General features: G+C 38.2%; 1 protein-coding gene across 2 annotated transcripts in view; it reads left to right on the forward strand.

Annotated features, from left to right (window-relative positions):
* Nucleotides 1-15,666, forward strand: part of CERS6 (ceramide synthase 6) — a 291,055-nt gene that overhangs the window by 207,698 nt on the left and 67,691 nt on the right. For both annotated transcript variants that reach the window (XM_054562522.1, XM_054562523.1), the window contains exon 5: nt 14,892-14,942. In XM_054562522.1, coding sequence (XP_054418497.1) covers nt 14,892-14,942 — 51 coding nt within the window. The remainder of the gene's footprint in view (nt 1-14,891; nt 14,943-15,666) is intronic.

Below are 15,666 nucleotides of genomic sequence, written 5' to 3' on the forward strand. Positions count from 1 at the left end.
GTCTCCAATGCACTTAGTTCTGTGTTACTCACTTTGCTGTCTTCAGTTATCACAATACGTTGTGAATGGAGTGATCTAAGGAATGGAAGCAATGACTTCCATTTCTATGGCGTTTTTACTTTTAAAATTCTTGCCTCTGTTTAGCTTCAGTTTCATAAAACCTGTACAATGGCCATTTCATAGAGAAGAGAATTGAAACAGAAAGTCATGTGATTTCTTTCACTGTACAACATGTCAGTGTAAATGAGGGAGCAAGTCCCCTGCATTAAAAACAGCAAATTTATCTGTAGCGTTGTTTTTTCTTTTTATTCTCCAGCTTGTCAGACCCCCTTAGATCTTATTGCCCCTCGTCTCAGTCCTCTTTCCAGGAAAGTTGACAGTGGAATTAGCAAGGACAACACCTAAGGATGCTACTTACTACTCACCAAATGACACACAAACTGATAAATTTAGAAAGCAGAGGTGAAGTTATTGCCAGTTAATAACAAAATGTCTGCTTTTCTCTCCTTATTCATGCCTTCCCCAACTCTGTGTGGCTGGCTTACTTTATTTACATATAAATAAAGGTAGAAAGCAACGTAGTCAAAGCAGACAAATAAAACTTCTAATGACAGATGATTTCCTTCAGGTTTTTGTTGAAAAAAAATTGCCACTTGAGTGACATCTTCCTTGGCCCCTTTATGCCACGTCCCCATCAAACCCTCTGACATTTCACATCCCTTTTCCTGCTGGATTTTCTCTCCTTAACCTTCATTTTATAAGGCATACTGTTTATTTTTGCTTACTCATCTTATTTAACGGCAGTCTCCTCCACCAGAAAATAAGTTCTGTGGGAGCGGTGCTCTCCTGTTTGTTTTGTTCACTCCTGAATCCCTAGCACCTAGGCCGCGGCCTGCCCCAGAGCGGGTGCTGGATCAATGAAGTTTATTGCATGAGGAATAAGAAGAATCTCTTAGGAATTTAATTGTCCCAGCATTCAGTTTACATGTATACTACTTGTTTAAGTGGTATCGTATTAAATAAGTATCATCTTAAACTAAGGAAATCCATGGTTTGGCTGACCTAGTTCTGGCTGGCTACTGTTGGAGCTTATTTCAGATACCAATTTTCCCTATATTTTAGACAGGTTTTGATTACTTCTTGTTTGAACTAACTGTGAAATTTTCTTCTCCTGGGGTGTTCTCTTAGTTTTTCCAGAGATATAATCACTCAGTCCCATTTTAAAAGTAGTTTGATGTTACAAATTTGATCTTGGGTTAAATTTTGTTCACTGGAACAGTAGCTACATATAATACAATTCTGTTACAATACCGTTAAGTGAGAATGTACATTACTTCTATTTGAAACCAATAGTGTATGAAAACAGGAAAATTATTTCCAGATTATGTTCTAGAATCAGAAGATTCTTACTCTGTTTACCTTGTAAAACACGTGTTTATAGGATTGGTCACTGGTAACATTTAAGCACTCCAAACTGAGATATCCCTGCAGAGTTGAAAATACATTATAGTGGCAAATTGGAGTATCTTAGAAACTCTAATTGAAGAACAAAAATACCACTGTCATTTAGCACCGTGATGCATCTATTAAAGGATAATTATACCTTAGCTCCACATGAATTTTCTCGATAATACTGCCCAATGATAATAGAATAGTGTGTCTTCTCCGCTCACATGCTAATGTAATTTGTATTGGAGCAAATGAAATTTCATTTTCTGTGGCTCTTTCCCATTTAAAGGTAGCCTTGTGCATGTCTTCTGGGTCGTGGCCCCTGCAACTGTAAGCTGAAGCCATGAAGTCATTTGTATTCCCTAGTCTGGAGACTGATGCCTCCAGGATGGTTCAATTCCGTGGCCTTTTCAGGTTTCCCTATAAATAGCCTTGTTTTTCACTTGTTTACACAGGCAAGTTCTGTAATTGATAGTATGTGTGCCTGAAGAATCAGTTATTTGGCAAGTCGTAAGTACAAGCCCATGAGAACATGAACCAAACTATAAGAAAGTAAACATCGATGGGTTAATATTGTGGACATCAGTGAACTCAGACAATCGTTAGGTGTTGAGGTAAACACAACAAAGAAGCATTTCAAAAATATAACAGAAAATAAAAAGGAACTTGGTTCTACTTGCATAGAAAAGTTGGTTGTACTTTGGTTTTTGCTTCCTGGTAGAGAGAGAATTTTAGATAATGCTTTTACTACCATGCCAATTTCATTAATCACCCAGTATTCCTGTCTCATTGATTTTAGGAACGAAGTCTCTTTCTTCATGGAGAGGAGGGCTTTATCTTATACTCAGAACTACTTCTGTGTTGCTGGGGCAGCCAGCCCCTGATATAACTCAGTTGCTTTAATCTATCTTACTTATATGTTATAGCTGCCTCCCCCCAAAAGTGATTACACATTTTTGGAAGATCAGAAGCTGGGAAGGCACAAAGGCAGGCTTGATTAAAATCAAAAACTGATAATCAAAACTTAACTGCATAAAGATCAGTTCCTTCTTTGTAATTAACTCAGCATCTCAGAGGATAATTTCTCTATCCTAATTAGAAGATAAATAATATATGAAGATGTATCCCTCATTTAAAGGGTACAGTTTGATCATTTGTCCTATTAGTATTGAGTAATGCTAGACTGAATTGTGAGTTCCCTTCTGAATTTTAATATATGAAAGTCGCTGTAAGGGAAAAGGGGTAATTATTTTCCTAAAGTAAAATATCATCAAATTTTCATCAGTATTTAATTTAGAAAATTTTAATATTTAATACCAAACATAATATAAAACTTGAACCTCACAGATAGAAGACACATTGGAAAGCAATTACTCACTTTGCGACTTTTACTCAAACATAAAATTGGGTAAAATTAGCTTTTTATTATACTGATTACTAACAATGCTCATTACTAACAATGGATTGAATAAGAGTAACTTAATTTTTTCAGTGACTCAAAAATATCTAAATTGCTAATTTAGATATTTTTTATAGTGATTCAAAAATTAATCTAAACTGGAATCCTTTCAAAAAATGAAAAAGGGGGGTCTCCTGATGTTGGCTTTCCATTTGTGGGGTGTCAGAATCTATAATATGATCAAAGCCTGCACAATTAGGATTTTGTCTTTTGGGAGAAAAAAAGGTGGCAAAGGGTGGTGAAATTTAGGGCTTGGAGTGATCATAGAAATTATGCAGTCCAACCCCTAATTTCACACGTGAGCCACCAGGTAGTTGAATTGTCTTAGCCACTGTCACCCAGCTGGTAAGTGGCAGACCGAGGCCTGACAGTGGGCTCTTGTGTCCTTTCGGATTCCTTCTTTCCTATTTTGTGTTCTTTCAGTAATTACAGGGATTGGGCATTTAAGGAACGTCCATTTCTCTGCTTCCAGATTCTCTTGCCTTTCATAAAAGTTGTCTTCTCTACCACTGTAATTGAACATTACAGATATTTGGCTGCTTTGCCAGAGTCTGATTTTTGGATTTTCCTGCAACATTTTCAAATAATAAATAGCACAATATAATTTTTTTCTTCTAACATATTCACTCATGTAAAATGTGTACCTTCCATGGCCATATATGGCTACATTAGATAGAAGATTAATGACTAGGAGTTTGGGAAACTTAAAACTGTTCATACTTAATATGTTTGGATTCATGGTTCATATAGTATGGCCTATTGTAAGTTTTCAGATACAATATACAGACATGGTGGCAAGCTAACAGTAAAAAGCAAGTCAAGTTTTGTACATAAGAAAAATCAAACCTAAAGTGCCCAATATTTTTAAACATACCCTTGGTGTATCATGTAATTGTTTGGATTACCCAGGAAATGGTAAGTTCTCCAAGAATGGAGAACTTGTCTATTGCATCTTCATGCCTAGCAGAGCTCCTGATTCACAGTAGCCACTCAAAAAATACTTGAAAGGGTGAATGAGTAAAGAGTGCAGTAATATTAGCACAAAGATATTAGGGCCTAGGCGAATTGGTTTAAAGGTGGCAAGGAAGAGGCATTGCTGTGACGAATGCAAGGTTTATTCTATGTTACTTGCTCATTTTATTATTTCCTGTTGCTTTTCTCTTAATTGAGATTTTAGAATTAAGTTATTGATAACTTGTTTACACTTGAAATATCATTGTCAACATGTAAATATTCTGAAGGCAGCTATTTCATATACTAGCCTTTAGTTTAAAGTTAATTAGAATTATTGAATAATTTGAGGATGGTAATGTATTATTAATGCTATTAATGTTGTTAGTAAATAGAGAATAAATGTGTTTTTTTAATGAGACTGGTAAAAAGTACATAAACTTTGGCTTTGTATTATTTAAATAAGACCTGTTTATTGCAGAGAAATGTGGTTACAATTACTTGTTTAACTTAATACTGATATACAAACAGTTAAGAAAAAAAGTAAAAATCACCTGAGATAATCATTACTCAGAGATAATCATTAAGTAACTTTTGGTAAATACATTGCCAGGCATTTTTTTGTGCACGCACTTAGTGTGTGTGTATCTAAATATGTGTCTACTTTAAATATAAGGTAACACCATTTATTCTGCATGTAATCTGATTTTTAATTTAAAATGTGAATATGCCTGTTGCATCTCCTTAGCCCATCTGATGTGGTGGATAGTTTCATGCATCTTTGACAGTGTCTCACTTCAGATGCAAGCTGTGCACTATCTCTGTTCTGCTTTTCCCAAAGCCATCAAGGTCACCTAAACACAGGAAGGTACAACATAGACGTATGGAGCGTTAATACTGAACCGTCAATCAGTGGGGGATGGGAGTTGGTAGAGAAATGCCCAGCCTCTCCCCGCACCTCGCCACCCCGACCGGTCCCGTTCCTGTCTTGGGATAGTTGTGAAATCCGTACTACACAGTTCTGCAGAGACCCCCACCGGAACCAAGATGCATGCAGCAGTAAACAGATCAGTCCTGAAAACCATAATGGACTACCTCCCTCATCTCATCTCACTTTCTGCATTTTCTGCTTCCTGGGGTCCCTTTTCGAGCAACAGCCTGCATCCATACCCTTGTCCCAGGATCTGCTCTCACGGAATCACATCTAAACACATGCCAACCTCACATTATTCAGCAGTTAGACTTATTTGAATTTTTATTACTAGAAAAGAATTATAGTGTAAATCTCTGCACAAATGCCTTTACATTTAGGTCTAATTAGTTTTGGGGAGGTTTTTTTTTACAATGAATATTGGGTCAAAGGATATGCAGATTTTAAGGACCAAACTACTCTTTAGAAAAGTTTTTTAAATTTGTAGAGCGTTACTTAAATTTAGAGTTCTATACACTGCTGACTTCTGTGTACTAAACTCTTCAAATATTTTCCAGACATGGGTAAAAAATTTCTATGATTTTTGCATATATTTTCCATCACATATATTTTTCTTTATTGTGTTTCCTGTTCGTATCTTCTCCCCATTTTTCTCATTGGATATTTTAATAAATTTTTGTGAGATCTTTACCTATCGAAAATAGTAATCCTTTGTAATGTATTCTAAATAACTTAAGTTATCTTTTGACTAATTTTATGCTGCTTAATAGCCACTTTCACTGACTTCGTTGCCAAATTTTACACTGGCCTCTCTCTCTCTACATGTCTCTCTCTGCGTTGACATTCTCACCATTTTCCCCTTCTTCTAGGCCTTCACACCTCATTTTTTTCATCATCTCTTTCCTTCATCTGATTCTTTTATCCCTAATTATTGCCCTAAACATGGAATTAATTGATACATCCATTCTGCTTTGCAGTGACTGTCCCTGGGTATGGGGAGTCCACATCCGAACCAGGGGGAGAGATGGCTTTGTAGGCTGCCAGTTACTCAGGCCCTTGAGAATCACAGCCACACTTCCCGTTAGGGGTGTGCAGTCCCTCGGCCCCGCGGAGGCAGAAAACCTTGAGAATCACTGGCTGGACAGTCTTAGAAGTCACGGAAGTGCCGCTCATATTGCTCTTCTCTTCATTTCTAAGATTAAACCCTCATAGAGACCCTGTGACTGCAGGGCCCATCTCCAGGGAACCCCTTCTATTTATGTATGCGCGGCAGCTGGGCAAATTACTGCCTAAATGGATTGCTGAATATGCTGAAGGCACATGCTTGACCAGGTCTAGAGGACCAGCATCTTTTTAAAAGCCTGATCAATATGAAAGACTGCTATCTTTATATAATGCCACGGGGTCAAGTCCAAATTATATTTGCACATCACAAGAGCTTTCAAAGCTCAAGCAGATGCCAGGGACCTCTGGGGAGGAGTCACCCGTCTGCTTGGAAGCTTTACAGGCACATTTCTGTGGACCCAGGGGAGGGGAGAGCCCACTCTTGCATCCTGGGGGGCACTCCAGCAGCTCCCCGCCGCCCAGCAGCTTCTTCAGGCCTCTTCTTCTCAGCCCGAACACACTTTATCTATCCGTTTTTATATGCTTAAATTGTTTTAATTTAAATGTACCTCTTTTTATTTTTAATTAAAAAAATGTTTTATTGTTGTTCAATTGCAGTTGTCCCCATTCCCCCCCCACTGCTCTCTCCTGCCCTGCCCACCGCTCCTCTCCCACATTTAGTCCTCCCCCTCCCTCTTGTCTTTGTCCACGGGTCCTTTCTACATGTTCCTGTAAACGCACAAAACATGAAATTTCTTTTCATTCTAAATTATTTTACAATGTGTATTAAATTAAAAATGTAGGTTATCATTTTGAATGAATTTGATTTATATTAATTTAAATCATACAGTTGAATGTTTCTAAAAGGAATTTGCAAAGTTTATATAATAACATTGTTAATATAGATATTAACATACAAGTTACACATAGAAGGAAAAATAAGCAAAGATGTTGAAAGGCAATCACAATTGCTATGGCTGAGCTTTAGAATTACATTTCAGCTTCCCAAAACCAAGGTAAAATGGTAATTGGGTAACATAATTCTCACTTGGTAAGAGGAAGCATACTAAGCATTCACAGAAGAGAAGTACTTTTTCCCCTTGGACTAAACTTAAAAGAAAAAATATCATATGGATCTTACACATTTGACTTAGGGTAACTTAATGGTAATCTTTGCAGTATAAACCCATTGCAGACATGAAAGCATTTTTTTCATGTTTATTTCTTACAATAAATCTTCAGTATAATCCAAAGGTAGAAGGTTTAAGTATAACTTAGTTAAAGTGCTTTCAGTGAAAGTAGTGTCAGAGTGGTTCAGGGAGCTAGCTTTCTGGCATTTTAAAGCGTAATCCAAGGCTCCATATATTTCATACATAAATTATGCAGATGCCAGCATGTCTCTTAGATCATATTCCTTGACTGTTAATGTCTCAGCTGGGCTTTGTGAAAGCTGTGTTGGATGGAAAGCTGGGTTGGATGGAAATAGCAAAAAATAAAATTTTGTCCCTAAGATGCTGACTTTAGGAAAAAACCCATATACCTTTCAGATCTTTGAAGAGGCAACAGAATACCTTGAATACTTTATATGACTCAGGCTCTTTTGTCAAATCAACATAGTTATTAATTCAAAGAAACGACTATCATTCAGCTATAGGTATCTACTGATTCTTGGAAAAAAGTATATATGTGTGTGTATGTATTTATATTTATATTTAATCATTTAACACTTACCTGGTTAACTGAGCATCCTTTTTTCTGGCCTTTCACCTCAACTACTACTGTTCCGTTAGCTTACAGTAATATAAGCATCAGTGAACTAAAATAGCCCAGTTACCTTAATTTAAAAAAAAAAAAACACCACCTTTCTTTTTAAGCAGTTTTATATTCGCGGAAATGGAGGGGAAGGTACAGAAATTTCCCATATCTTCCCCCAGCCCCCACATACATAGTCTCCTCATTAAATCCCCACCAGAGTGGTACCCTTGGTACACTTGATGAACTGACATTGTTACATCATTTCCATCCAAAAGGCCACATTTTACATTTGGGGATACTCTTAGTGTCTCATATTCTGCGCTTGGACAAAGACACATTGACTTTTTTCTATTGCTATGAACATTTTATTAAAAACATGTCAGTTGGACACATGATTATGTACCAGGCAAAGTATGTTATGTGATCTACCTGCAGTACCTCATTTAATCTACACAATTGCCTTGACTTTTTATAATGATCTGTCATTGTCATACGTGGTGTGGAAACTGAAAGGTAGATTTCTAAGACTATTATTTTTAAGAAATATGTCAAATGAAACTTTAAAAAAAAAAAAAAGCCCTGGCCAGTGTGGCTCAGTTGGTTGGGCATCATCCTGGAAAGCAAAGGGTCACCAGTTCAATTCCCAGTCAGAACATGTGCCTGGGTTTTGGGCCTGGTCCTCAGTTGGGGCATATGTTCGAGGCAACCAATCTATGTTTCTTTCCCTCTCTTTCTCCCTACCTTCTTCTCTCTCTAAATAAAGAAATAAAATCTTAAAAAAAAAAAAAAAAAGCCTAACCTAAATAACTCCAGATGGTAATGTGAAATGATCAGACATAATCTATTTTTGTTAGTTCTGTTCACTGTGAAACCTCTACAGAACAGCTGAAAAGTGAAGAAACCCAATAAAAGAACAGATTTACTGACACTTAAAACAGCTTCTCTAGTTTTCTCCTTTAAAAAAATAATAAATAACACTCAAGTCTTATGAATATGGTCAAAATGCAAATAAAGGCAACAGGACAACCACCAGCAGCGCATCTGACCTCTGTGCCGGTGCTGGAGTTGGGTGGGCTCAGGGTAGAAAGAGCCACAGGAGCCTTCCATGGGACACTGTATCACTGCTCGAAGCGCTGTTGCCAAGTAGCGTCCCAAGTGATGTATCAGGGAGCAGCTGTGGATGATAATAATGAAAAATCCCATTCTACATTGTGATTTAGGTGGAGTGTTAGAAGTCATTTCGAATCCACTATGTTATGGTGTGTCTTAGTCTTGCTCAGATGCTTTATAAGTCTTTTAAAATTGAAATTAGTTGATGTGCAGTTTAATAACTATCAAGCACCATTTATCAAGCACCATCTTATGATGCTGTATGATTCAACTCAGGCTGCCATAACAAAATGCCATAGACTAGGTGGTTTAAAAAACAGAAATTTATTTCTCATGGTTCTGGACGTTAGAAATTCCTGTTCAAGTCCTGCAGGGTTGAGTTTCGGGTGGGAGCGCTCGTCCTGGCTTGCCCGTCTTCTTGACATACCAGCTTCTCACTGCAGCCTTCACAGGGCCTTTCCTCTGAGCATGTGATGGGAGAGAGAAATTGCTCACTTTCTCTTCTCATATTGCCACCAATCCCATCAGGTTAGGGCCCCGCTCTTTAAGTGTCATTTAACTGAATTACCTCCTGTAGACCATATTTCCAAACACGGTCCCAATGGGTATTTAGGGCTTTGACATACGAATTTGGGATGGGGTGGGGGATGGGAGAGGGAGCACAATTTAGTTCATAGCAGATTCCAAAACAAAACAAAACAGAAAATATCGATGTACTTTCTGTTGACCAAGAAAAAAAGCAGGATAAGCTTAAGGGATCTCGTCAGTGATCAACAACCGTGGAGCTCTTTGACAGTGGGAGGCATGGTTACACTTCTGGACGTGTGGTTTCTTCCATAGATTAAACAAGATTTGGAGGTCCTTTCTAATGCTGAAATTCAACTTTATATGTAATAACTAATTTTGGGTAATCAATTCCAAAGGCCCATGATGTTTTTCTTTCATTACTCACTCTTTGAATACCCAGGGTACCTCAGGGAAGGTGCAGTGGAAGAATCTGGCTGGCCTGGGTTTCAGTTCTAGCTTGTCTTCTTACCAGCTGGGGTATCTTCAATTAATGTTGGTACCTCTTCGAGATTGCTTATTTGTCTATAAAATAACTAATAATACTTACCTTGATGCATATATCAGTGAGAATACAGATTATGCATATATATATATATATAATATTTTTAAATAGACAATTCAATAACTTAAATACAAGGGAAATGGTAGGAATTTATCTATCACGTACAAAGAATCTAGAGATAAGCCAGGCCAGGGCAACCTCAACAGAAATTTCCACCTCAGGGTCAAAGTTGTCATTATCTCTCTCTGATGGGAATGGAAAAAGGGTAAGAAGTTCTCACTCCCATTAACTTTTAAGGGCACCATCCCAAAATGGAGCAAATAAAAGCTGCTCACGGGCCTGCCACCAGAGCTTAAAGGTGTGGTTATATCAAATTGGAAGTTTGGTTCAGAAACATTGTCTCTAGCTCAGTATTGTTTCACTAGTAATTTCTCTCTCAAATCGTTATTGTAATGACTTGAAATAGTTCATTAATTTATTCACTTAGTACAGAATTGTGAAATACTATAACAACGTGCCTAGTTAGGTGCCTTACACCTGTAAATATCAAGAAGATGGGTTCACCTTCTCACTTTCCCCTGACACCTTACTTCTCAAAGAGTGGTCCAAGGTCCACCAGTATCAGCATTGCCTGGAAGCCTGTTACACATGCAGAATCTTAGTCCCAAGCCAGACCTGCCAAATCAGAACCTGCATCTTCATATTTTGAGAAGATCCATACCAGCACATTCTTTGTCATTTATGGCATCTGCTGCCTATGTTAGCTTGAGCACTTACAACATTGTTGTGAGAACTAAATGAGATAATATGTATAAAATACATGAAAATCTTTAAGTGCTTCACAGCATTATTTAAGTAGGAGGGGGAATATAGTAAACCCTAAGATATTGGAATGACAAGATTTGAGAATCCTTGGGTTTTTAGATTTTTCAACCTTGATAACATTCCTTGATACTGTAATGCCATGTGAAAAAGACACATCCGTTTCCAGGAAATGTGCTAATTGCCATGCACTGTCCTGTGTACAGAGCTTTATTTACTGTATAGGAAGTTGCTAGGCCCATTCTTTTAAACTGAGGGTTTTCAGTGTATTTTTTTCATCATCATTATTTTTTTTTACATCTAATATTTCAGCATTTTGAGTTCTTAGTTGTTACTGTCCTTTAACTTTTGTGATGAATATACAGGTTTGATATGAATATGTGAATCTAGAAAAATTGATTTAAAAATAATAGTTTCGTGATATCGATTCAAATTAAAGAAGTCATACGTAATGCATGAAATTATATGCAGCCAATCCAGATTCATACACCACTGTTGAGCTAGTGAAAGTTATGAGAATCACCTTCTCGTGGGCTTGTTTTCTCTTTTGTGTATTGAGAAAGGTAGTATTTGTTCTACCTGTGTCTCAGAGAGTTTTGTGGGGCATGTAGCATGACATCCTAGAAACACGTAATATGCATTTAAAAGATGATGTTAATTTCTAGTGTGGTCAAAATGAGAGGCATATGTAAATGTGCGTTATACATGAGAGAATTTTTAAAAATCTTTGGCGAACAAGCTTATGTGTTGAGCTAGAGGCCTATAGTAGCTCCGTCAAATTCACAGTGTCCTTGGCGCCTGCGTCAGGTGGGTGAAGCCCCAGTGAGAGACAAAGACTCATCCATGATTTCTGCAGGCCAGTCAGGTATTGGCACGTCGTGGAAGTACGTGTAGGTGATATACCTCAGATGCACACAGGGGAAAGCCTGGATATCAGAAGAAAGCCAGTGAGCAAAGACACTTACAAAGGAAGGGAAGCTGTAAACGATGGATTTGCCTGAATCAGTGGGAGTTACACCTTTCCTCTCCTGCCTGTGACTGGAAGGGGTGGCCACAGTGGGAGGGGCGCCCGAGGCATCTTTAGAACCAGCACATACATTCCCTGTGGGCTTGGGACTGACACATTCAGAAAAATACTGCGAGGTTTGTTGCCAGCCTTGCATTTCATTCGGTAGTCCTTTTCTGTGGCAGTCGGCAAATGAATGCTGAACTGTCAACTTGGACGCAGATGCTGGGGGATAAACACATGCCCACGGCGTACCTTTCCCTCTGGGACTTTCCACTAATTGTGGAGATAATAAACACCTTGATCAGAGAGAAAGGTAATAACTAATATTCGTACTATAAAATAGATTTTGGTGTGTTGTGCCCAGATTGAAAAATTGTGCGTATGTGTGTATGTGCTATTGCGCTGACCCTGTGCGTGAGTGATATTCACAATGTCCTGTCATTAGCCACCCTGCTCGGCTCCTGGAGACTCACACCTATGACTGCTTTAATGGAGTCAGTCCATCTCATATCGGTTCTTCCTCTTTCCCTGCTGCCTTCCATTTTCCCTGGCATTATTATCCTTTCTTAAAAACCCTACCTTCTCATGATGTGCCCAAAGCAGGACAGCTTCAGGTTTGTCATTTTTGTCTCCAGCAATGTTTCAGATTTAATTTGCCCTACGACCTGCTTGTTCATCTTTCTTGCAGTTCAGGGTATTCGTTGAGCTCTCCTCCAACACCATATTTTAAATGAATGGAATTTTCTCTATCTGCATTCTTCACTTACAGACTTCTGCACCCATACACAGTAATTGGGAATCTGAGAGTATGGATAATCTTAACCTTGGTCTTTAATGACACATCTTTGCTCTTGGTGATCTTTCCTAACTCCTGTGTGTTTAAAAATAAATCTACCTATGTATTTATATCTATATTACATAGGAAAAAAGACCAAAAAAATGAGCTGTACACTAAAATGTTAATAGTGAAGAGAATTCAAATTAATTTTTATTTTTTTAAATCTTCCTCAATGGACATGTAAAGACAATAACATATTAAGCTTTTGAAGCCTCCAAAATATTTTTAAGCATGCTATCTCATTTGATCCTCACAATCATCCTGTGAGATAGGTCAGTAATGAACATCAATGTTATGGACAAGAGAAATGGAGGAGCCAGAACATACAACTCAGGCAGCCAGGATGTTAAGTGCAGCGAGATTACATAATATACACAGATTTGAATAGGTAGCAAATAGCAAAACCAGCAAAAACGAGGGGGAATTGGTAATACATGAGAGGGGAATGTGAAGATCCCTGAACAGTTTTTAGTTGGGGCATGGAATGGCTTTTGTTTCAATCTGGCTCCCGGAACAGAGGCCTGGTCCAGTTTTTAGCAGACTCAGAGGCAAGGTTTGAGACCAGACAGTCTGAGTTTGATTTCCAGCTCTGGCACTGCCTCGCTGGTTAATCTGGGCAGTTATTTGTGGGCTCAGGACCTCAGTTTACCTATCTATAGGATGAGGCAAATACTATTAGCTACTGTAAGGATAAAGTAAGTTCATACGTGAGATCCTTTAAAAGTGTGTGTGACAGTCTAAAGATAAACTTTTTAATTAGTTAAATAAATAACAAATCATGAAAAAAAAACCCTTAAAAAGTATATGAACATAGGAGGACTTAAATTTTATTAGGTAGTATCATCATTACCATACTTGTTGATGTAAGAACATCCAAACATGTAGAGAATTTTTTAAAGTGTTTATTTGACCTGAACTGATGTATCAGGAAGCGAGATTTCAAATGCTCTGGAAAAGACAGTTTTACAGTTCCTTTTATACATTTGGAATTAAGGGGAGAATGTAAGGACGATAACATGAAGGTGGGAGAAAGCAAGGCAGGGAAATCTGTATGATTGAATTACAGGAGAGCTGACAGATTCTGTGCTCTCTTGAGGGTGGTCACAACCTCTGAGGGGTCTGAGGAAGAGAATTACTTCTGGCATTTCACAGGTGCGTTTACACGTTTGAGCAAGAGCCATGGATAGGGCTTGCAGAGATAAACCTTTCTTAGCCTGCAGTGTGAGTACTCATTCTGACTGCCCAGTTAGGAATTTATGGTTGGATCACCCTGTGAGGTTAATTTCAGTCACTGAATTTGTCAGATTTACTACATAGCCCCTTTCTCGTTCACATCCTCATCCTCACTGGTACAAGTTGAAAGAATATGTATATCACTTTTGGGGAGACAGCTGCATTACCACACTGCAGAGGGCAACAGCCTTGATCTTATAGAGCCTGGGACAAATAAAGAGGTTAGGTCAGTACCAATATGTCTGATACTCATCTTTCATTGACGTTATTACCATTTTGAGATGCATAAACATATATGGATTGGATTTGTGATTATGTTCCTTAAAAATAAGAAATATACAGATGTATATCAAAGGTATATAGATGTATGACTCAAAGTACTGATAGCTATAGATCAGAGATGCAAAAGAATTAAAAACTTAAAACAAAAATATGAGAAAGTTTGTGTTGGTGTAATTGGACTGTTCAGCAGTCTGTTTAAGTCTTCACCAGTTCCTCCCTGTTCGTTACAAATGTTTTGATTCTGTGTGTACACTTAGATGTTCTGATTATACACTGTTGCAGGCAAGTGATTGCTGTCAAATTATGAGTGGTGTTTTTGTCTTTAAAAGACCTTGACCATGGGCCAGGGAGTGGAGTGTGCCTTGAAGGTTAATTCCCTTAGGCCTGAAGTTAGTCTGATGTGTCCTACTAAAACAGGTAGTATACCTGCCTGTTACCCTGGTTAAGGCATGAAACAACCGATTAATAATGTTGCCTTATAAACTGGATTGGAGTTTTAGGGTAGTTTGTACCAACTGTCAGCATTGTTTATTGGTAACAGGTAGATTGGTGATTTGCATCAAGTCTAGATGAGACCCCTGAAGGGCCCTGCTGTTAAGGCCTGTTCCATAGCAGGAATGTGTCTGTGGGACCAGCAAAATATAAAAATACCAGCTAGGACTCCCTCCCAGACGTAGCTTTGAAATACTACCAGTTGAGTGTAGATTACCCAGCGAAAATATATGATGGGATACTAATTGCTTTAATATCTTATTCCTAAATCCTTCAGTTCTTACAAAGGTAGATTATTGAACCCAAATATTAGGGAACCTGTCATAAATATCCCTTATCCTGCTTCTTTTCCAAAAAATTAAAATATGTTGTTGTTGTTTTTTTCAGACACCCTGGTTGTGGAATACAAGACACTGTTGGTACAACTACCCCTATCAGGTAAGAAGCCACTACCGTCTGGGTTTTCACACACATACTGCATCTTCCTTAGGTGAGGTTTTCGGATTTCAGGCAGGTCCCCGTAGGTTCGGCAGCCACCTTACTTTTTGGCCACCTGCTCCCACCCCTACTGCTTGATGCTACATGTAGCCTAGTGAGGGAGGTAGCTTGTGTTCTCAGTGAAGTTCAGAATCAAAACTTAATTGCTTTCGTAGATGGAGTAAATGTGGGAGAGTGAGTTTTCTGAACAGTAAGATATAACCAGTTCAATGGGTGGATGACTCTCGTTTCTAACAGCTGATCTGCTTCTTTTTCCTGAGGAAAGCTGGGTAACAGCACAGGCCTACCTCGCTACCAAGTGGTATAGCTTATGCGGAGCTGGGGCAGGCACGCTGACTTCAGCTCACCTTGTGGCTTAGGAACAGCCTCTAAATATGTAAATCAAACACCATTTTCTTGAAGAAAAATGGGCTTGTACCCTTACACATTGACCAAAAAAAAAAAAGCATCATTGAGAATGAGAGTAAAATCGTATTCCAGAAGATACATCTGCCCACTTATGTACCTTTGCCTCTGTCCATGAATTCAGTAATATTAGCATGTGTTCTGATCCCTAGATCAGTTACCAATTGAATATCAAAGTTAGGACTTTCCTAGAAACTTCTTGCTGAAAAATTTCTAGATCATTTGGCGTATGTTCTGTAAGAGAAACAAATGCAACTAG

This window comes from Pteronotus mesoamericanus, unplaced genomic scaffold, assembly GCF_021234165.1.
Source record: "Pteronotus mesoamericanus isolate MK-2021 breed Mesoamerican mustached bat unplaced genomic scaffold, CSHL_Meso_final scaffold_651, whole genome shotgun sequence".
Lineage (NCBI taxonomy): Eukaryota > Metazoa > Chordata > Mammalia > Chiroptera > Mormoopidae > Pteronotus > Pteronotus mesoamericanus.